The 23,635-nt window shown below is 49.5% G+C and overlaps 1 protein-coding gene across 6 annotated transcripts in view; it reads left to right on the top strand.

Annotated features, from left to right (window-relative positions):
* LOC122550812 (protein O-GlcNAcase) overlaps nucleotides 1–23,635 on the top strand; it is a 74,528-nt gene that overhangs the window by 46,347 nt on the left and 4,546 nt on the right. For all 6 annotated transcript variants that reach the window (XM_043692331.2, XM_043692241.2, XM_043692151.2 and 3 more), the window contains 5 exons: nucleotides 5,794–5,879; nucleotides 12,697–12,801; nucleotides 15,100–15,191; nucleotides 16,423–16,615; nucleotides 19,454–19,613. In XM_043692331.2, the coding sequence (XP_043548266.2) occupies nucleotides 5,794–5,879; nucleotides 12,697–12,801; nucleotides 15,100–15,191; nucleotides 16,423–16,615; nucleotides 19,454–19,613 (636 nt within the window). The remainder of the gene's footprint in view (nucleotides 1–5,793; nucleotides 5,880–12,696; nucleotides 12,802–15,099; nucleotides 15,192–16,422; nucleotides 16,616–19,453; nucleotides 19,614–23,635) is intronic.

Here is a 23,635-nt window from a genome sequence, read left to right as displayed (position 1 = left end):
CATCTCTATGACTCTTAACAGGCCATGTACCTCCAACATACTTAATTTGGCTGTAAAATGACTTCTGATGCAAACCTCTTATATTGATCGGGATTAAAAGATTAATATCACTTAGCAAGAGCAATAATCACAGTATAGGCAATTTAACATCGGGGAGGTGATAGCACAGTGGTATTATCTCTGGATTGTTAGTCCAGATAGCCAGGTTATGTTCTGGGGACCCAGGTTCAAATCCCGCCATGGCAGAGGGTGAAATTTGAATCCCACCAAAAAAACTGGGAATCCGAGTATAACGATGACCATGAATCATTGTCAGGAAAATCCATCTGGTTCACTAATGCCCTTTAGTAAAGGAATTCTGCCACCCGTTACCTGGTCTGGCCTACACATGACTCCAGACCCACAGCAATATGATTTATTCTAAGCGGCCCTCTGGGCAATTAGGGATGGGCTGGTCTGGCCAGAGATGTCCTCATTTCGTGAATGAATTTTTTTAAAAAAGTATTGGTTATGTCTGGGGTTCAGTGTTTGGTGAGGTAAAAGATGGAGTGATATGGAAGCAGCTCATTGCAGCAACTATATTCTTGTGTGCTTTCCCCACATTTCCCTGGTTATTGGGGAATCATGGCAGCCAATGAGATTCAGAAGAGCAGGATTCCACTAAGATGCATCGTCTATTTTCATTTACATCTCCAGTAGACTTCTGGCTTCTTTCCTTGTCATTCCTGCCTTGTGATGTCTCCTTACCTTGTCTTTAAGAGCGAATTAATGTTTCAGGACCTCCTTTACTGTGTGTCATAATACTCCAACTCTGCATCGCATTTATTCTGCTGTGGGACTGCAAACTGCACTTACAGAGTCATAGAACATAGAAGAATACAGCGCAGTACAGGCCCTTGGGCCCTCGATGTTGCGCCGATCCAAGCCCACCTAAACTACACTAACCCACTATCCTCCATATACCTATCCAATGCCCTCTTAAATGCCCATAAAGAGGGAGAGTCCACCACTGTTACTGGCAGGGCATTCCATGAACTAACGACTCGCTGAGTGAAGAACCTACCCCTAACATCAGTCCTATATCTACCCCCCCTTAATTTAAAGCTATGCCCCCTTGTAATACCCGACTCAATACGCGGGAAAAGGTTCATACTGTCGACCCTATCTAACCCCCTAATCATCTTGTACACCTCAATCAAGTCACCCCTAAACCTTCTTTTCTCCAGTGAAAACAGCCCCAAGTGCCTCAGTCTTTCCTCATACGATTTTCCTTCCATACCAGGCAACATCCTGGTAAACCTCCTCTGCACCCGTTCCAATGCCTCCACATCCTTCCTATAGTATGGCGACCAAAACTGCACACAATATTCCAGATGCGGCCGTACCAGAGTCTTATACAACTGCATCATGACCTCAGGACTCCGGAACTCAATTCCTCTACCAATAAAAGCCAGTACGCCATATGCCTTCCTCACCGCACTATTTACCTGGGTGGCAACTTTCAGAGATCTGTGTACATGGACACCAAGATCCCTCTGCTCATCCACACTACCAAGTATCCGATCATTAGCCCAGTACCCCATCTTTTTGTTATTCTTCCCAAAGTGAATCACCTCGCACTTAGCTACATTGAATTCCATCTGCCACCTTTCTGCCCAGCTCTGCAGCTTCTCTATATCCTGCTGTAACCTGCCACATGCTTCCTCACTGTCAACAACTCCTCCGACTTTCGTATCATCCGCAAACTTGCTCACCCAACCTTCTAACCCCTCTTCCAGGTCATTTATAAAAATGACAAACAGCAATGGTCCCAAAACAGATCCTTGCGGAACACCGCTAGTGACGGCACTCCATGAAGAAACTTTGCCATCAACTACTACCCTCTGTCTTCTTCCATCCAGCCAATTCCTAATCCAAACCTCCAACTCACCCTCAATGCCATATCTCCGTATTTTCTGCAGTAGCCTACCATGGGGAACCTTATCAAACGCCTTACTAAAATCCATATATACCACATCTACCGCTTTCCCCTCATCAACCTCCTTCGTCACCTTTTCAAAGAATTCAATAAGGTTTGTGAGGCACGACTTGCCCTTCACAAAACCATGCTGACTATCCTTGATCACATTATTCCTATCCAGATGTGCATAAATCCTATCCCTTACAATTCTCTCTAAGACTTTGCCCACAACAGAAGTGAGACTCACCGGCCTATAGTTACTAGGGCTATCCCTACTCCCCTTTTTGAACAAGGGAACCACATTTGCTATCCTCCAGTCTTCTGGGACTACTCCTGTACACAAAGAGGACATAAAAATCAAGGCCAATGGCTCTGCAATCTCCTCCCTTGCTTCCCAGAGAATCCTAGGATAAATGCCATCAGGCCCAGGGGACTTATCTATTTTCAACACCTCTTCTCTACATACCTCATAGAGATGTACAGCATGGAAACAGACCCTTCGGTCCAACCTGTCCATGCCGACCAGATATCCCAACCCAATCTAGTCCCACCTGCCAGCACCCAGCCCATATCCCTCCAAACCCTTCCTATTTATATACCCATCCAGATGCCTCTTAAATGTTGTAATTGTACCAGCCTCCACCACTTCCTCTGGCAGCTCATTCCATACACGTACCACCCTCTGTGTGAAAAAGTTGCCCGTAGGTCTCTTTTATATCTTTCCCCTCTCACCCTAAACCTATGCCCTCTATTTCTGGACTCCCCGACCTCAGGAAAAAGACTTTGTCTATTTATCCTATCCATGCCCCTCATAACTTTGTAAATCTCTATAAAGTCACCCCTCAGCCTCCGACGCTTCAGGGAAAACAGCCCCAGCCTGTTCAGCCTCTCCCTGTAGCCAGATCCTCCAACCCTGGCAACATCCTTGCAAATCTTTTCTGAACCCTTTCAAGTTTCACAACATCTTTCCGATAGAAAGGAGACCAGAATTGCACGCAATATTCCAACAGTGGCCTAACCAATGTCCAGTACAGCCGCAACATGACCTCCCAACTCCTGTACTCAATACTCTGACCAATAAAGGAAAGCATACCAAGCGCCTTCTTCACTATCCTATCTACGTGTGACTCCACTTTCAAGGAGCTATGAACCTGCACTCCAAGGTCTCTTTGTTCAGCAGCACTCCTTAGGACCTTACCATTAAGTGTATAAGTCCTGCTAAGATTTGCTTTCCCAAAATGCAGCTCCTCGCATTTATCTGCATTAAACTCCATCTGCCATTTCTCAGCCCATTGGCCCATCTGTTCCAGATCCTGTTGTAATCTGAGGTAACCCTCTTAATGTCTGCTTCATAACATTATACTATTGTTTTACTGTATTAAATAAACTGACCCACAGAGTTAATCAATGACTGACATGCAATTAATGATTAACCATTTTCCTTAATGAGGCACTTTGCACATCTGTGACATCCTGTGCCTTTAAGAGAAGTGTTCTGTCCTGTTTCTCTCTTGGAGGGGTTTTCTCACAGTGGTGGCGAGGGGTCTGCTCCCAGCAGACAGTTTGTAAATAGTTCTGGGTTTCTCCCTGGGTGTTTTAAAACGATGAATATGCGGGGTCAGATCCCAAGGACTTTGGTTTTCCTACAGTTCTTTTTCATTAATTAGTTCCTGGAGCAGACAGCTAGCATTCTGTCTGCTGCGAGGTTGAAGACTTAGAGTTTTCCTCTTAGAAATCAGAAGGGGCAGATTGTTTCTTTCTACAGGTCTGGAGAGAGACCGCATGTGAGAGTAATAACCATGCTGCTGAATTGCCAAAGGAAGTGTTCATGGAATGCTGCCTGTATTGGAACAAATAATGATTAGTGGTTAAATAGTACATTATCTTGTTAGGTAAGTCAATAGAATCAAGTTTTGTTGCATCTTAACTGTGTTGTAAGAATAAAGTGTGTTTTGATTAAAGCTTTAGTGGTGGACCAATCGAATCACATCTGGAACACAGCGACTTGCACTTGCCTTTAAACTGAAATAAAAGTTAAGGTCTACGGTATCTCCGTAATATATATTGGGGAGACTGGTCTGGTATCTAAAACCCCCTGCCTGGCGAGAGGTGAGAGAGCATGTTGTGATGATGACATAAGGAGTCTGTTGGGGTTCACGATGGGCTGAGTGAGTGGCAAAATATGGCAGATGGAGTCTAATGTTGGAAACTGTGAGGTCATGCACTTTTGATAAGAAAAATGAAAAGGCAGACAATAAATTTAATGTGGAGAGATTCCAACAAAGGGCAGCAGTAAGGGACCTAGGTTCACTTATGAGTGATACACAAATGGTTAGCATGCAGGTGCAGCAAGTATTTGAGAAGGCAAATTGACTTTTGACCTTTTATTACTGAGAGATAGAGTTTAAAACAGGAAAGTCTTGTTCCAACCGTACAGGTGGTTGGTGAGGCTACAGCTTGAGGACTGTGTATAGTTTTGGTCCCCGTATTTAACGTAGGATAAACTGGCATTGGAGGCTTTTCAGAAGAGAACTATTAGGCTGGGACAAAGGGGGTTGACTTGTGGCTTCACTGGTTGTACCTTCATCCGTTAAAGTTTAGAAGAATGAAGGCTAATGTTAATGAAACATACAAGATGGTGACAGGGAAAGTATTGAGAAGATGTTCCCACTAGTAGACACAAAGGGTAATAGTAGATAGCTGTTTGAATGACTGGAGGCTGGTGTCCAGCGGTGTACCACAAGGATCAGTACTGGGACCTTTATTGTTTGTTATATAGAGTCACTAAGTCATAGAGATGTACAGCACGGAAACAGACTTTTCAGTCCAACTTGCCCGTGCCAACTAGATGTCCTAAATTAATCTAGTCCCATTTGTCAGTATTTGGCCTATATCCCTCTAAATCCTCTATGCCCACCTAGATGCCTTGTAAATGTTGTAATTGTACCAGCCTCCATCACTTCCTCTGGCAGCTCATTCCATGCACGTACCACACTCTGCATGAAAAAGTTGCTCCTTAGGTCCCTTTTAGATCTTTGCCCTCTCACCGTAAACCTATGCCCTCTAGTTTTGGACTCCCCCACCCCACTTTGTCTATTTATCCTATCCATACCCCTCATGATTTTATAAACGTCTATCAGATTACTCCTCAGCTTCCGATGCTGCAGGGCAAACAGCCCCAGCCTGTCCAGCCTTTCCCTATGGCTCAAATCCTCCAACCCTGACAATATCCTTGTAAATCTTTTCTGAGCCTTTTCCAGTTTAATAGCATCCTTCCTATAGCAGGGAGACCAGAATTGAATGTTGTATTCCAATATTGGCCGAACCAATGTCCTGTACAGCCACAACATGATCACCCAACTCCTACACTCAGTGCTCTGTCGAATAAAGGAAAGAATACCAAACGCCGCCTTCACTATCCTATCTACCTGCGATTCCACTTTCAAGGAGCTATGAACCTGCACTCCAAGGTCTCTTTGTTCAGCAACACTCCCCAGGACCTTATCATTAAGTGTGTAACTCCTGCCGTGATTTGGTTTTCCAATTTTTACTTCTATTTCTTAGCTTCTTGTCAATCATTTCTTTCACTAATCTCCTCTGTCTTCTGCCCCTGTGTTTTCTCAAACTTTGTCACACCTCTCAATGCCGTGCAACATCTCAACTCGTTTCTCTCTCCACAGACGTGGCCGGACCTACTGAGTGTTTTCTCTTTTACATTTTCAGCACCGTCAGTATTTTAGTTTTCCGATGCGGTACGTCAAGTTAGAAATGTTTTCCCAGAGAACGAGTTTTGCAACATTGATTAATGAAGCTCACAAATTGGCCTTCCCTAGGGTGTCGTACTGGCAGCGCTCCTGTGGTCCTGGGTGCGGAAGGTGAGACCTGGATCTACAGAGGAGGCATTGCGGGAGAGTTCCAGGTAACTTTTCTAAAAACTTCATCCATGAAATGTGGGCGTCGCTTATCCGTTCATAATTGCCTAGAGGGTAGTTGAGAGTTAAACACATTGCTCTGAGTCTGGAGTCACATGTACACCAGACCAGGTGGGCTTTTACTCAACAATTGACATCATTAGACCCTTAAATCTTTATTGTATCAAAATTCTGCCATCCGCCAAGGCAAGATTTGAACCCAGGTCCCTGGAACGTTATTTAGGTCTCTGCAATAATACGTCGAGTGGTAATACTACTAGGCCACTGCCTCCTCTGAATTTGATCTCTGTCGTTTTGCTCCCCAACCTCCTGTTTTGCCAGTGTTAGTTACTCTGGAAATGGAGCTTTAAAATTCTTACCGTCATGGTCTCACCCCCACCTACACCTGTATTTCTGTCAGCTCCTCAGCCCTCTGAAATCTCTCCAACCCTTCCTCTCTGGTCCTTTTTACATCTAACATTTTCATAGTTACAGGATTGGTTGCCATGTTTGGAGACTCGAAGCAGTGGAATTCTTTACCTAAACCTCGCCATTTTTATTTAAATCTGTTCTTTAGCGTGTTATGGGCATCACTGGCAAGGCTTGACATTTGTTACCCATTGCTCATTGCTTTTGAACTGATAGACAATAGGTGCAGGAGTAGGCCATTCTGCCCTTCGAGCCTGCACCACCATTCAATATAATCATGGCTAATCATCCTTAATCAGTATTCTGTTCCTGCCTTATCTCCATAACCCTTGATTCCACTATCCTTGAGAGTTCTATCCAACTCTTTCTTAAATGAATCCAGAGACTGGGCCTCCACTGCCCTCTGGGGCAGAGCATTCCACACAGCCACCACTCTCTGGGTGAAGAAGTTTCTCCTCATCTCTGTCCTAAATGGTCTACCCCGTATTTTTAAGTTGTGTCCTCTGGTTCGGCAATCACCCATCAGCGGAAACATGTTCCCTGCTGTCAGAGTGTCCAATCCTTTCATAATCTTATATGTCTCAATCAGATCCCCTCTCAGTCTTCTAAACTCAAGGGATACAAGCCCAGTCGCTCCAGTCTTTCAGTGTAAGGTAATCCTGCCATTCCAGGAATTGACCTCGTGAACCAATGCTGCACTCCTTCAATAGCCAGAATCTCTTTCCTCACATTTGGAGACCAGAACTAGACACAGTACTCCAGGTGTGGTCTCACCAGGGCCCTGTACAGCTGCAGAAGCACCTCTTTGCTTCTATACTCAATCCCTCTTGTTATGAAGGCCAGCATGCTATTAGCCTTCTTCACTACCTGCTGTACCTGCATGCTTACCTTCATTGACTGGTGTACAAGAACACCCAGATCTCTCTGTACTGCCCCTTTACCTAAATTGATTCCATTGAGGTAGTAGTCTGCCTTCCTGTTCTTACCACCAAAGTGGATAACCATACATTTATCCACATTAAACTGCATCTGCCATGCATCTGACCACTCAACTAACTTGTCCAGGTCACCCTGTAATCTCCTAACATCCTCATCGCATTTCACCCTGCCACCGTGCTTAGTATCATCAGCAAATTTGCTAATGTTATTACTAATACCATCTTCTATATCATTAACATATATTGTAAAAAGCTGCGGTCCCAGTACTGATCCCTGTGGTACCCCACTGGTCACTGCCTGCCATTGTGAAATGGAGCCGTTTATCACTACTCTTTGTTTCCTATCAGCCAACCAACTTTCAATCCAAGTTAGGACTTTGCCCCTAATACCATGCACCCTAATTTTGCTCACTAACCTCCTATGTGGGACCTTATCAAAAGCTTTCTGAAAGTCCAGGAGATCTACTGGATCTCCCTCGTCCATCTTCAGAGTTACATCCTCAAAAAATTCCAGAAGATTAGTCAAGCATGATTTCCCCTTCATAAATCCATGCTGACTCTGACCTATCCTGTTACTACTATCCAGATGTGTCGTAATTTCATCCTTTATAATAGACTCCAGCATCTTTCCCACCACTGAGGTCTATAATTTCCTGCTTTCTCTCTCCCACCTTTCTTAAAAAGTGGTACAACATTAGCCACCCTCCAATCCGCAGGAACTGATCCCGATTCTATCGAACTCTGGAAAATAATCACCAACGCATCCACGATTTCTCGAGCTACCTCCTTCAGTACCCTGGGATGTAGACCATCAGGCCCCGGAGACTTATCAACCTTCAGACCTAACAGTCTCTCCAACACCAAATCCTGGCAAATATAAATTCCCTTAAGTTCAGGTCCTCTCAGCCACTGTTACCTCAGGGAGATTGTTTGTGTCTTCCCCAGTGAACACAGATCTGAAGTAACAATTCAATTCTTCTGCCATTTCTTTGTTCCCTGTAATATATTCCCCTGTTTCTGTCTTCAAGGGCCCAATTTTAGTCTTAACCATATTTTTCCCTTTCACATACCTAAAAAAACTTTTACTATCCTCCTTTATATTATTGGCCAGTTTACCTTCGTACCTCATTTTTTCTCTGCATATTTCCTTCTTAGTAATCCTCTGTTGTTCTTTAAAAGCTTACCAGTCCTCAGTTTTCCCACTTATCTTTGCTATGTTATACTTTTTCTCTTTTAACTTTATATGTTTCTTAACTTCCCTCGTCAGCCACGGCCACCCATGCCTCCTCCTAGGATCTATCTTCCTTTTTGGAATGAACTAATCCTGCATCTTCTGCATTATACACAGAAATATCTGCCATTGTTCCTCCACTGTCATCCCTGCTGAGGTATTGCACATTGAACTTTAGCCAGCTCCTCCCTCATAGCTCCATAGTTCCCTTTATTCAACATAAATATTGTCACTTCCGATTGTACCATCTCCCTCTCAAATTGCAGATTGAAGCTTAATGTATTATGATATTTACCTTTGACTTGATAGCCTTCCTATGACGGGATTTTTGTATGTTGTATGACGTTGATGGCTTGATGAATTGAATTTATTGTCACGTGTACCGAGACACAGTGAAAAGCTTTGTCTTGCGAGCAATACAGGCAGATCACAGAGTTATGTAGCATAGATAGTAAATAATAGGCAAACAGCAGCCAAAACAAAAACACAGGTACAGGCGGATGTTAAGAGTCCATTCAGTATTCTGACAACAGTTTCGAAAGCGGCTGGTGCGTCTGTTCAGGCTTCTGTACCTTCTCCCTGATGGTAGAGGTTGTAGAAAAACATTGCCAGGGTGGGATGGATCTTTAAGAATGCTGGCGGCCTTTCCTTGACAGCGGGCCTGGTAGATGGGTTCTATAGATGGGAGGTTGGCCTTTGTGATTGGCCGGGCCGAGTTCACCGAGTTCCCTGTAACTGTCTCTGATCTTGAATGGTACAGTTGCCATACCAGGTAGTGATACATCCAGACAGAATGCTCTCGATGGTGCACCTATAAAAGTTGACAAGGGTATTTGCCATCATGCCAAATTTCCTCAGCTGCCTGAGGAGGAAGAGACATTGTTGGGCCTTTGTAATCAGTGCGTCCACATGAAGAGTCCAAGAAAGCTTGTTGTTGATGACCACTCCCAGGAGCTTGACCCTCTCCACTCGTTCCACCTCTGTGCTGTTAATGTGTAGGGGGACATGAGTGACAGCCCGCCGAAAGTCAGTAATGAGTCCCTTGGTTTTGCCGACATTGAGAGCTAGGTTGTTCTCAGTGCACCTTTTATCCAGTGCTTGAGCAGTATTGATTCGGAGGAGGAAGGTTGATAGGAGGGGCTGCAGGGTTCCTTTGGTTTTTGGAATGAGGATGCATTCTTGACCAATATTTGTGATGTTGAACATTATCCTGGGTGTTAGAGGTGACTTTGTTTTTTTTTCCCCAAATTAATGGCCGTTGGCTCTTTCATGTTCAGCTGAGGGAGTGGACGGGATTTTGTTTTACTCTTTCATCCAAAAGCATCCCACTCGGAGTTTCAGCCAAGGTTAGATTATATGTTTCTGGAATGGGGCTTGAACCCCCTCCCCTCAATGTTCCGACTCAGAGGTTTGTGCTTTGCCACCTCTTCCATCAGGAAATGGAGTGGCCTGTTTGGAGACTGGTTACAGCCCAGAGGAAGGCTATTCCATCCTGGCTCTCTGTGTGATCCACTTGTGTACTCTCAAAATAAGTTTCAAGACAAGGCCCTCCCATTCAAAATTTTTTAAAAAATAAAGTGCTGGAGAAACTCAGTCGGTCTGCCAACATCCGCACAGAGAGAGAGAGAGAGGAAAGCAGAGTTAATGTTTCGAGTCTCTTCAAAATTAAAATGGGTTGAAAGTTGGTGTTTTGTTTTCATGCTGTGGATAAAGGAGGAGGTGGAAAGCATGGAGTAGACCGTGAGAGTGCCCAGAGCACACGACAAAGGGATTGTTAATGGTGGTAAAGGAGCGATGGGGATGTACAAAAGGTGTAAATGATAGTTGTGAAAAGGGGAATAAAGGGTCTGTTCTGCTGAAAGCAAAGCCAAGGAACAAACAAGTCACATTGGGATTGGGGGTGAGGTTTTAATTCATACATAATAGAATGCTTACAGTGTAGAAACAGGCCATTTGGCCCAACAAGTCCATGCCAACCCTCTGAGGAGTAACCCACCCACACCCATTCCTCTATCTTATCACTCTACAGTTTCCCCTGACTAATGCACCTAACCTACACATCCCTGAACACAATTTAATGAGGCCAATTCACCTAACCTGCACATCTTTGGATTATAGGAGGAAACCAGAGCACCAGGAGGAAACCCACGCAGACACGGGGAGAATGTGCAAACTCCACACAGACAGTTGCCCGAGGCTGGAATTGAACCCAGGTCCCTGGCGCTGTGGGGCAGTAGTGCTAACCAATGAGCCACCTTGCTGGATGTAGATGATACTCTGAAATTGTTAACCTTGAGTCCTAGAGGTTGCAAAACGCCTACATGGAAAGTGAGGTGCTGTTCCTTCAGCATTGAATTAGAATTAGCTTTGGAAGACGCGCAGTGAAAAGTGTACAAGTTGCCACTTGTAGCGCCACCTTCGGTACAAAGGTCCCTAGCTGCAGCTCCTTCAGTTAGAGTTCTTGGGGGGGAAAAAAGAGCGAAGCAAAAGAAAATCCAGCATTGCAGAATTAGAAATAAGTTACAAAACGGGGAAAACAAATGTTTGGAACAATAGTCTTCTGACCCAGTCCATATTGGCACCTTGCCTCCAGTCGGCACTGGGCCTTGACCCCAGACCACACCTGGCTTCATCTCAGAGTTCATTGTTGGAACACTGCTCTGATTTCACATTAGTCCCAATCCCCAGGTTTCTGCCTACGGTGCTAGGCATGTTTTCTCTTCGGAGAATTCTCGAATACCTCTCGTGATTGAATTGTCCCCCTCCATGCTCTCTGGCAGTGCGTACTGAACAGTCCCTGGACAAGAAGCTTTCCCTCTGGTGGGGGGGATGGGGGTGGGGGGGATGGGGGTGGGGGGTGGGTGGGGGAGCCCTGGTTTTCCAGTGAGCTGTAACTCAGGATGCACCAAGTGGAATTAAATAGTCCATTTTAACCCAGTGTCTGCTCGACATTATAAAGGTACAGAGACAAATGGATCAGCTCGCGATAACCACATCCTGTGAATGAATAGGAAAAATCAATGAGCAGTACAGTACTAATGGGGACAATGTCCCTCTTTGCTGAAGGTGACCTGGTTGTTACACTGCACAATCCCTTTCAGGGACCTCTCCGGTTGGGACGAAGGGAATATCGAGTGGAAAATTCCGAATTGTTGCGTGGCATCTTGACCAGGAAGTAGCAAGTCTCCCTAAATTCCTGCAAATAAATCAAGGGTTGTGCAAGAGAAACAACTTTTTTAATCCAGTGAGTGCTTAAGGTCTGGAATGCACCCCCTGGAAATATTCAGTGGAGGCATTGGATAGTGTGTTCTGGAAGGCAATGGCATGCTGGGAAATGCAGGAGATTGGCACGAGGTAATAGAAGCAGGTAATATAGCCAAGGGGGCGCAATGGGCTGATCTCCACGCCATAATACTTATGTGACCAACTGAGTATTTCATAAAAAAACAAAAGAACTACGGGTGGTGAAAATCAGAAACAAAAACAGAAATTGCTGGAAAAGCTCAACAGGTCTGGCAGCGTCGGTGAAGTGAAATCAGAGTTAAGGTTTCGGGTCAAGTCACCCTCAGAGCTGTTCTGTGTCAGTATTTTACACATTCGTCATAGCAGTTGAGGATGGGCAATGAACACTGGCCTAGCCCATATACCCTGAGTGTAAACAAAATTCACCAAACGTCGACATCTATCAGTGGAGAAGGTAGGTGGTGCCTGGCTGTTTCCCATCTTTTACTGATGAATGGGTCTTGATTTCCAACTCTGACTGCGGAAGGGGTATACTCCGTTTGGAGACCAGTTTCTGGATAATTGATCCTGTAACATGTAGTCCCAGTGTAGATTTCCGAGTGAGAAAGTGTGGTGCTGGAAAAGCACAGCTGGTCAGGCAGTATCCGAGGAGGAGAGTTGATGTTTCAAGCATAAGCTCTTCATCAGGAATATGCTTTTCCAGCACCACACTCTCGACTCTGATCTCCAGCATCTGCACTGCTCACTTTCTCTGAGGTTTCCGAGTGGCGCAGTAGGATAGTGTTTGCAGTTAACAGTCAGAAGGTTGTGGGGTCAATCCCCACTGAAGGACCTTTTGGATGCGTAGTGTTGTGGAAAGAACTGAAGTTTGTGTCTTTCTCGCAGCTCTAATGCGGATCAGCCATGATCATATTGAATGGCTGGAGGGGCTGAGCGGCCTCCTTTTCTCCCTGTGTTCTGAATGTATTTTGCTCTTGTTTGCAGATGATGCTGCCTGTAACCAGTAGCAATGACCTCTTTAACCAGCCTCCTCCACTCTTCCCCACTCTCAAGGCTTACACCATTCAGCCATTCCTTCAGGAGAATAAGGTAGGTACCATCGACCCGGAATCAGAGATTGTGGGAGTGTTTGATGGGGACAGTGTAGAGGGAGCTTTACTCTGTATCTAACCCCATGCTGTCCCTGTCCTGGGAGGATTTGATGGGGGCAGTGTAGAGGGAGTTTTACACTATATCTAACCCCATGCTGTCCCTGTCCTGGGAGTGTTTGATGGGGACAGTGTTGAGGGAGTTTTACACTATACCTAACCTCATGCTGTCCCTGTCCTGGGAGGGTTTGATGGGGGCAATTTAGAGGGAGTTTTACACTATACCTAACCCCATGCTGTCCCTGTCCTGGGAGTGCTTGATAAGGACATTTACTCAAAACATGGCCGCTTAACTATTCTGGAGCTCCCTCATGGCGGTGTGCCTTCTGCTGCCTGGAGCCAAAGGTCTTGGGATTCGTTTCTTGAATTGCTTTGCAATTTCTCTTGATCTCTCTATATATTTGTGTTGAATTGAGAAATAAGAAAGGGATGATCACCTGATTGGGATTGTATTGTAGACCCCCCAATAGTCAGAGGGAAATTGAGAAATTGGTAAACCCCAGGACCTGATCAGGTCTACCCTAGATCTCTGTGGGAAGCTAGAGAAGTGATTGCTGGGCCTCTTGCTGAGATACTTGTATCATCGATAATCACAGGGGAGGTGCCGGAAGATTGGAGGTTGGCAAACGTGATGCCACTGTTTAAGAAGGGCGGTAAAGACAAGCCAGGGAACTATAGAACGGTGAGCCTGACCTCGGTGGTGGGCAAGTTGTTGGAGGGAATCCTGAGGGACAGGATGTACATGTATTTGGAAAGGCAAAGACTGATTAGGGATAGTCAACATGTCTTTGTGCATGGAAAATCATGTCTCATAAACTTGATTGAGCTTTTTGAAGATGTAACAAAGAGGATTGATGAGGTCAGAGTGGTAGACATGATCTATATGGACTTCAGTAAGACGTTCAACAATGTTCCCCATGGAAGACTGGTTAGCAAGGTTAGATCTCATGGAATACAGGGAGAACTAGCCATTTGAATACAGAACTGGCTCAAAGGTAGAAGACAGAGGGTGGTGGTGGAGAGTTGTTTTTCAGACTGGAGGCCTGTGACCAGTGGAGTGCCACAAGGATCGGTCTGGGTCCACTACTTTTCAACATTTATATAAATGATTTGGATGTGAATATAGGAGGTATACTTAGTAAGTTTGCAGATGACACCAAAATTGGAGGTGTAGTGGACAGCGAAGAAGGTTATTTCCAATTACAATGGGATCTTGACCAAATGGGCCAATGGGCTGAGAAGTGGCAGATGGAGTTTAATTCAGATAAATGCGAGGTGCTGCATTTTGGGAAAGCAGATCTTAGCAGGACTTATACATTTAATGGTAAGGTCCTAGGGAGTGTTGCTGAACAAAGAGACCTTGGAGTGCAGGTTCATAGCTCCTTGAAAATGGAGTCGCAGGTAGATAGGATAGTGAAGAATGCGTTTGGTATGCTTTCCTTTATTGGTCAGAGTATTGAGTACAGTAGTTGGGAGGTCATGTTGCGGGTGTACTGGACATTGGTTAGGCCACTGTTGGAATATTGCGTGCAATTCTGGTCTCCTTCATATCGGAAAGATGTTGTGAAACTTCAAAGGGTTCAGAAAAGATTTACAAATATGTTGCCAGGGTTGGAGGATTTGAGCTATAGGGAGAGGCTGAACAGGCTGGGGCTGTTTTCCCTGGAGCGTCGGAGGCTGAGGGGTGACCTTCTAGAGGTTTATAAAATCATGAGGGGCATGGATAGGATAAATAGACAAAGTCTTTTCCCTGGGGTCGGGGAGTCCAGAACTAGAGGGCATAGGTTTAGGGTGAGAGGGGAAAGGCATAAAAGAGACCTAAGGGGAAACGCAGAGTGTGGTACATGTTCGGAATGAGCTGCCGGAGGAAGTGGTGGAGGCTGGTACAATTGCAACATTTAAGAGGCATTTGGATGGGTATATGAATAGGAAGGGTTTGGAGGGATATGGGTCGGGTGCTGGCAGGTGGGACTAGTTTGGGTTGGGATATCTGGTCGGCATGGACGAGTTGGACCGAAGGGTCTGTTTCCATGCTGTACATCTCTATGACTCTATGACTTTATGCTGTCAAGATGCTCCAGACTGTGTACTGTCCACACGTCGCCAAGTGTGAACTCTTTGCAAGAGATAACTGTGAAGAGCACTTGTGATGTTTTACTCTGTCAGGCGCACAGTTGAAATGCACATTGTCAGTGAGGATGGTGTGTTATAAAAGTTGGAGTCTGTCTTCCCGTTACAGAAAGCTTTGTACAACATGTGCAGGGAGCTCCACAGTGTCAAGTTCCTGGAGAAGGATCAAGCTAATGTCTATCCTGATCTCATTGGAGACAGGTGAGGTAATAACTTTCCAGCAGCCATTTCCAAAGGATTGTGCAGTTTATGTAAAATCTACAGTCTTTATAAAAAATCCTCAGAAATTTGTTATCAATGTGAGGTCCCAGATGAATATCAGTCATTAGCATAAAATTCCAAATAATGTGTAATTTGAAGATCCCGAGTGGAATTGTCCCATTTGAGGAATGTTGGGTGTAGCAGTGCCCACTCCCAATGATGTCCAACTCCTGTATCATCTTCGTATACGTGGCCAGTTAGCAGACTGCTCTGGGACCTCTGGCCAAGGAGGAGCAGCTGTCAGGAAGGCCATTCAGGGTCTCCCCACCCAACCTCTCATGAGGTTGTAGAAGCTCATAATCCAATGGGAGAGTAGGACTGCTGCTGTGGGTGGGATCTCATGGAGAGATCCCGAGAGGGAATCTCTGTTTCTGTCTCTTTCTCTGTCTCTCTGTCTGTCTCCCTCTCTCTGTCTGTCTGTCTATTACTCTCTCTCTCTCTATGACTCAGAGAACTATGCCTTGTTGTGACCAGGACTGGAAGGGGTGGTGTGGGGCCCCACTACAACCCTCTGACAGGTGGCACTCTGAGGGTGGGGTATTATATACAGGAAGCCTCCCTGGACCCTGAGCGAGCTACTGGGAGATGTCCTCCCTGCAACCTCATTAGACAGGGCACTTCCACCAGCAGCAGGCTCCAATCAGAATCACCAATCTGTGCTAAATAGTGACTCACCACTACCAGCTGGTCATTGGGTCAGATCCCTCCCGATTCTAGAATTCTGCTCTCAATCCAGCCTCCAAAACCATTTACGCTACACCAGGACGATTCTCCCAGGAAGTACTTGCTACTGGAATAGTGAAACACCTACCTTTTCAATCTCTCCACATACCTGATGCCCCTCATCTCCTGAGTTCCCTGCACTGATAAGAGGAACATGCCCAGGCTTCTTGAGTTTAACAAAGGAGTCAGGGACAAGAGCTTCCTGCTATAATCTCCAGGGCACCTCTTCAACCACCCTTGCCAACCAGTCAGCGTACGTTCTAACCTTTGCAATATAAGTTGCCGTTCCCTTTGAAATATCCCATTGTTGTGTCTATCCCAATGACTTCAAGATAGGAAGCTCTGACAGCATCTCTCTTTCTCCTTTGGTAACACTCCTCATCCTGGAAGACCATATTGAGAATTTTTGAAAGGTTTAATTTGTTTGGATCTGGTTGCTCCCAAACAGGTTCCTGGGCCATTTCCTGGCTTTGTCTCCCGACTATTGCTTCATCCTGGAGGGTGAGGACGGGGTGTCCGGCTGTGTGGCGGGAGCCCTGGAGGTCCGCTCCTTCTCGAAGGGGTGTGAGGCAGCTTGGTTTCCTGCCATGCAGGAGAAATACGCCAAACCTACGGCTCTCCACAACCTTACTCCGACACAGGTGAGCGCTCGAAGCTTTCTGAGAGATGGAGCCAAGTGGAAAATGGATGCTCCAACATTCAGTTAGCCCAGGGCTCTACTGATTGTGGCCTCGACTGCACTTTCCTGTCTCCCCTCCCCTTGACCCTTCACCCCTTCATCAACCAAAAATCTATTGAGCTCAGCCTCAACAATACTCACTGGCCAAGCTTCCCTTTTGCACTGGGAAAGGGCTTTCCAAAAATCAGCAATCTGTGAGAGATAAAATCCCTTGTGAGACCTCTTACCGAGTCCCACATCAGAGATCAGTGTGGAAAGGTACAGCATGTGGGATTGGAGGTAATATATTGGTATGGGTCACCAATTGGTTGGCAAACAGGAAACAGTAGGAATAAACAGGCCTTTTTCTGAGCGGCAGTGTGATTAGTGAGGTACCACAGGGATCAGTAGTTGGGCCACAGCCGTTCACAATATACATCAACAATTTGGATAAGGGAATCAAGTGTAATATTTACAAGTTTGCTCATGAGATAAAACGAGGTGGCAGTGTGGCTGGTGAGGAGGTCATAATGAGGCATCAAGGAGGTTGAGACTAGTTGAGTGAGTGGGCAAAGACATGACACATTTAGTATAACATGGATAAATATGAAGTAATCCACATCAGTAGGAAATGGAATGGCAGAATATTATTTGAATGGTGGTAGATTGGGAAAAGTTGATGTACAAAGGGACTTGGGTTTCCTTCAACTATAGTCCCTGAGAGCAAGCCGTTAGGAAAGCAAATAGTATGTTGGTCTTCATTGCAAGAGGTTTTGAATATCTGTCTTAGTGTCACAGGAAATGTTAACTACCATATGTTTGATCCTTTTATCCAAACCATTAATATAAATTGGAAGTAGTTGAGGTCACAGCACTCTGGGAGTTCCAGTCTTGGCCCAACCAAAAATGATTCATTTGTCCCGACTGTCTGTTTCCTTTATCCAAGTATGTTACTTGGAACTGTCTGCTATTGTAACGTTGGAGTCCAGCACTAGGTTTAGAACATAGAACAATACAGCACAGAACAGGCCCTTCTGCCCTCGATGTTGCATCGACCTGTGAACTATTCTCAGCTCGTCCCCCTACACTATCCCATCATCATCCATGTGCTTATCCAAGGATTGTTTAAATCTCCCTAATGTGGCTGAGTTGACTACTTTGGCAGGTAGGGCAATCCACACCCTTACCACTCTCTGCATAAAGAACCTGCCTCTGACATCTGTCTTAAATCTATCACCCCTCAGTTTGTAGTTATGTCCCCTCGTACAAGCTGACGTCATCATCCTAGGAAAACGTCTTTCACTGTCTACCCTATCTAATCCTCTGTATCTTGTATGTCTCTGTCAAATCCCCCCTTAGCCTTCTTCTTTCCAATGAGAACAGACCCAAGTCTCTCAGCCTTTCCTCATAAGAGCTTCCCTCCAGACCAGGCAACATCCTGGTAAACATCCTCTGCACCTTTTCCAATGCTTCCACATCCTTCCTGTAATGGGGCGACCAGAACTGTACACAATATTCCATGTGTGGCCACACTAGCGTTTTGTATAGTTGCAGCGGTTCCGGAACTCAATCTCACGACCAATGAAACCTAACACACTGTATGTCTTCTTAACAGCACTATCTACCTGGATGGCAACTTTCAGGGATCTACGTACATGAACTTCAAGATCCCTCTGCACATCCACACTACCAAGAATCTTTCCTTTGACCCAGTACTCTGCCTTCTTGTTATTCTTCCCAAAGTGCATCACCTCACATTTATCTGTATTTGCCACCTCTCAGCCCAACTGTGCGGTTTATCCAAGTCCCCCTGCAACCTGTAATATTTTTCCAAACTATCCACTACTCCACCAACTTTATGTTGTCTGCAAATTTACTAATCCATCCACCTATGCCTGCGTTTAAGTCATTTATAAAAATGACAAACAGCAGTGGTCCCAAAACAGATCCTTGTGGCACATCACTAGTAACTGGCCTCCAGGCTGAATATTTTCCATCAATCACCACTCGCTGCCTTCTTTCAGAAAGCCAGTTTCTAATCTAAACTGCTAAATCACCCTCAATTCCATGTCTCTGCATTTTCTCCATCAGCCTACCATGTGGAACCTTATCAAAGGCTTTACTGAAGTCAAGATTTGAGGTTTAACTGGGATTCGTTAGGACACTTTAAAGACCAGAGATCAAGGGCTTTTACAGATGGGCAACTCCCAGCCCTAGGCGAGTTCTCCCTAGTTTCCTACCCAATATTTATCTGTCAACGAACCTCAAAAATGCAGGAACAGTTGGGGAAACTCAGCAGGTCTGACAGCATCTTTGGAGAGAGAAACACAGTTAACATCTTGAGTCTGATATGACTTCAGAAGCTGAGTTTCTCCAGCTCTGAAGAAGTCCCGTCAGACCCAAGACGTTAACTGTGTTTCTCCCTCCACAGATGCTGCCAGAACTGTTGAATTTCTCCAGCATGTTCATATTTCAGACATCCAGTATCAGCAGTATTTTTAATATCAGTGAAACGGATTGCTCAGTCATTGTCACATTGCTGTTTGTGGGTATTACAGTTTAGAAAGACTGCAACTGTGATGACTGACAGTGCAGTAGTCTGTCAGGGTTCTAGTGGATTGTCAGCCTGGACGATGCAGCCAGATTTCGCTCGGGGCAGGGATTTGAGCTGATGATGATGATGATGTAACCCAGACAGTATGGTGCTGATTGGTCGGTGGAGGAACCTCTACAATGTACTTCACTCCTATAAATATTACCGGTCACACAGGAGGGACAACGGCTTCCAAATGTCACAGACACTTGCTTCTTTTGTTTTCAGGAGCTGATCATGTTCTTCCACAGCAAGAAGCCCAGTTTCCCAGATTCCTTACTCTATCACTTCCCCTCACTACTCCAGTTGAACGTTCCTCCTCAGATGCTGGATTCTAGTGAAGCCCGGAATTTGGTGATCTGTCTCATGTCTGCACTGAAGGCTAACGGTGGGTGATCTCGATATCTCAGAGAGAGCCCCAGTGGGGCTAACCCCTCTGCTGTACCTTTACTAACCCAACCAAACCAACCTGCCTCTCCGTTTCCGTATACAGTTCTTACTTCTGCCTCCTATCTGTCTTTGCATGACCCCCTGACCCTTCACCACGTGTGGCTTTGATCCTCTTCCTGGGTCGATTGACCCCACATTGGATATCATTTCCATCCTGGATCTACTACTGGCCTCCTTTCAGATACACTCCGATCCTGCCCCATGGATTATTCTCATTCTGCTCTCCATAATTTTCCCAATGCTGCTCCTACACCACGCCCATCCTGATCCCTGTACCGTCCCCATCCTGCCCCCCCGTCTCACCCCCGTCCTGCCCCCCCCCGTCTCACCCCAGTCCTGCCCCCCCGTCTCACCCCCGTCCTCTCACCCCCGTCCTGCCCCCCCCCGTCCTGCCCCCCCCCGTCTTGACCCCCCCGTCTCACCCCCGTCCTGCCCTCCCCCGTCTCATCCCTGTCCTGCCCCCACGTCTCATCCCTGTCCTGCCCCCCCGTCTCACCCCCGTCCTGCCCCCCGTCTCACCCCCGTCCTGCCCCTCGTCTCACCCCCGTCCTGCCCCCTCATCTCACCCCCGTCCTGCCCCCCTGTCTCACCCCCGTCCTGCTCCCCATCTCATCCCCGTCCTGCCCCCCCGTCTCATCCCCGTCCTGCCCCCCATCTCACCCCATCCTGACCCTGTCTCGCCCACATCCTGCCCCACCCTGCTCCCCCGTCTCACCCTCATCCTGCCCCTCGTCTCACCCCCGTCCTGCCCCCCCATCTCACCCCCGTCCTGCCCCCCCCGCCTCACCTCCGTCCTGCTCCCCGTCCTGCCCCTCCGTCTCATCCCCGTCCTGCCCCCCACTCTCATCCCCGTCCTGCCCCCCAGTCTCATCCCCGTCCTGCCCCTCCGTCTCATCCCCGTCCTGCCCCTCCGTCTCATCCCAGTACTGCCCCTCCGTCTCATCCCAGTCCTGCCCCTCCGTCTCATCCCCATCCTGCACCCCCGTCTCATCCCCATCCTGCCCCCCCGTCTCATCCCCATCCTGCCCCCCGTCTCATCCCCGTCCTGCCCCTCCGTCTCATCTCCGTCCTGCCCCTCCGTCTCATCCCCGTCCTGCCCCTCCGTCTCATCCCCATCCTGCACCCCCGTCTCATCCCCGTCCTGCCCCCCACTCTCATCCCCGTCCTGCCCCCCAGTCTCATCCCCGTCCTGCCCCTCCGTCTCATCCCCATCCTGCCCCTCCGTCTCATCCCCGTCCTGCCCCTCCGTCTCATCTCTGTCCTGCCCCTCCGTCTCATCTCTGTCCTGCCCCCCCGTCTCATCCCCATCCTGCCCCCCCGTCTCATCCCCATCCTGCCCCCCCGTCTCATCCCCGTCCTGCCCCTCCGTCTCATCTCCGTCCTGCCCCTCCGTCTCATCTCTGTCCTGCTCCCCATCTCTTCCCCGTCCTGCCCCCCGCGTCCCATCCCTGTCCTGGCCCCCATCTCACCCCATCCTGACCCTTTCTCGCCCACATCCTGCCCCACCCTGCTCCCCGTCTCACCCTCATCCTGCCCCTCGTCTCATCTCCGTCCTGCCCCCCGCGTCTCACCCCCGTCCAGCCCCCCGCGTCTCACCCCCGTCCTGCCCCCCGCGTCTCACCCCCGTCCAGCCCCCCGCGTCTCACCCCCGTCCTGCCCCCCTGTCTCACCCCCGTCCTGCCCCCCTGTCTCACCCCCGTCCTGCCCCCTGTCTCACCCCCGTCCTGCCCCCCTGTCTCACCCCCATCCTGCCCCCCTGTCTCACCCCCGTCCTGCCCCCCTGTCTCACCCCCATCCTGCCCCCCTGTCTCACCCCCATCCTGCCCCCCTGTCTCACCCCCGTCCTGCCCCCCGCGTCTCACCCCCGTCCAGCCCCCCGCGTCTCACCCCCGTCCTGCCCCCCTGTCTCACCCCCATCCTGCCCCCCTGTCTCACCCCCGTCCTGCCCCCCTGTCTCACCCCCATCCTGCCCCCCTGTCTCACCCCCATCCTGCCCCCCTGTCTCACCCCCATCCTGCCCCCCTGTCTCACCCCCATCCTGCCCCCCTGTCTCACCCCCATCCTGCCCCCCTGTCTCACCCCCATCCTGCCCCCCTGTCTCACCCCCGTCCTGCCCCCCTGTCTCACCCCCGTCCTGCCCCCCTGTCTCACCCCCGTCCTGCCCCCCTGTCTCACCCCCATCCTGTCGCCCTGTCTCACCCCCATCCTGCCCCCCTGTCTCACCCCCGTCCTGCCCCCCTGTCTCACCCCCATCCTGTCGCCCTGTCTCATCCCCATCCTGCCCCCCTGTCTCACCCCCGTCCTGCCCCCCTGTCTCACCCCCATCCTGTCGCCCTGTCTCATCCCCATCCTGCCCCCCTGTCTCACCCCCGTCCTGCCCCCCTGTCTCACCCCCATCCTGTCGCCCTGTCTCATCCCCATCCTGCCCCCCTGTCTCACCCCCGTCCTGCCCCCCTGTCTCACCCCCATCCTGCCCCCCCTGTCTCGCCCCCATCCTGCCCCCCCTGTCTCGCCCCCATCCTGCCCCCCTGTCTAACCCCCATCCTGCCCCCCTGTCTCACCCCCATCCTGCCCCCCCTGTCTCGCCCCCATCCTGCCCCCCCTGTCTCGCCCCCATCCTGCCCCCCTGTCTAACCCCCATCCTGCCCCCCTGTCTAACCCCCATCCTGCCCCCCTATCTCACCCCCGTCCTGCCCCGCTGTCTCACCCCGGTCCTGCCCCGCTGTCTCACCCCCGTCCTGCCCCCTGTCTCTCCCCCGTCCTGACCCCTTTCTCACCTCCGTCCTGCCCCCCTGTCTCATCCCCGTCCTGCCCCCCTGTCTCATCTCCGTCCTGCCCCCTGTCTCACCCCGTCCCAGCCCCCAGTCTCACCCCCATGCTTCCCCCCCCTTCTCACGTCCATCCTGCCCCCTTCTTACCCCCATCCTACCTCCCCTTCTCACCCCCATCCTGACCCCCTACTCGTCCCCATCCTGCCCCCCCCCGTCTCGTCCCCATCCTGCCCCCCCGTCTCGTCCCCATCCTGACCCCCGTCTCGTCCCCATCCTGCCCCCCCGTCTCGTCCCCATCCTGCCGTCCCCGTCTCGTCCCCATCCTGCCGTCCCCGTCTCGTCCCCATTCTGTCCCCCCGTCTCACCCCCGACCTGCCCCCCCCCGTCTCACCCCCGACCTGCCCCTCCCGTCTCACCCGCGTCCTGCCCTCCCCGTCTCACCCCCGTCCTGCCCCCCCGTCTCACCCCTGTCCTGCCCCCATCTCACTCCCGTCCTGACCCTGTCTCACCCACATCCTGCCCCCCGTCTCATCCCCGTCCTGTCTTTCCCCCCCCCGTCCTGTCCCCCCCCCCGTCCTGTCCCCCCCCGTCCTGTACCCCCCGTCCTGTCCCCCCCCCGTCTCATCTCCGTCCTGCCCCCCCGTCTCATCCCCGTCCTGCCCCCCAGTCTCATCTCCGTCCTGCCCCCCCGTCTCACCCCCATCCTGCCCCCCGTCTCACCCCCCATCCTGCCCCCATCTCACCCTAATCCTGCCCCACCCCATCTCACCCCCATCCTGGCCCACCCTGTCTCATTCCCATTCTGCCCCCCCCCCCCCGTCTCGTCCCCATCCTGCCCCCGTCGTGTCCCCATCCTGCCCCCGTCGTGTCCCCATCCTGCCCCCTGTCGTGTCCCCATCCTGCCCCCCGTCGCGTCCCCATCCTGCCCCCCGTCGCGTCCCCATCCTGCCCCCCGTCGCGTCCCCATCCTGCCCCCCGTCGTGTCCCCATCCTGCCCCCGTCGTGTCCCCATCCTGCCCCCGTCGCGTCCCCATCCTGCCCCCCGTCGTGTCCCCATCCTGCCCCCGTCGCGTCCCCATCCTGCCCCCTGTCTCGTCCCCAGCCTGCCCCCCCGTCTCGTCCCCATCCTGCCCCCCCGTCTTGTCCGCATCCTGCCCCCCCCCGTCTCGTCCCCATCCTGCCCCCCCCC

This window comes from Chiloscyllium plagiosum, unplaced genomic scaffold, assembly GCF_037043375.1.
Source record: "Chiloscyllium plagiosum isolate Xiang-an unplaced genomic scaffold, Cpla_swu_hap1 HiC_scaffold_1, whole genome shotgun sequence".
Lineage (NCBI taxonomy): Eukaryota > Metazoa > Chordata > Chondrichthyes > Orectolobiformes > Hemiscylliidae > Chiloscyllium > Chiloscyllium plagiosum.
Note: the sequence above shows the minus strand (reverse complement) of the source record. Positions and strands in the feature narration are given on the sequence as shown.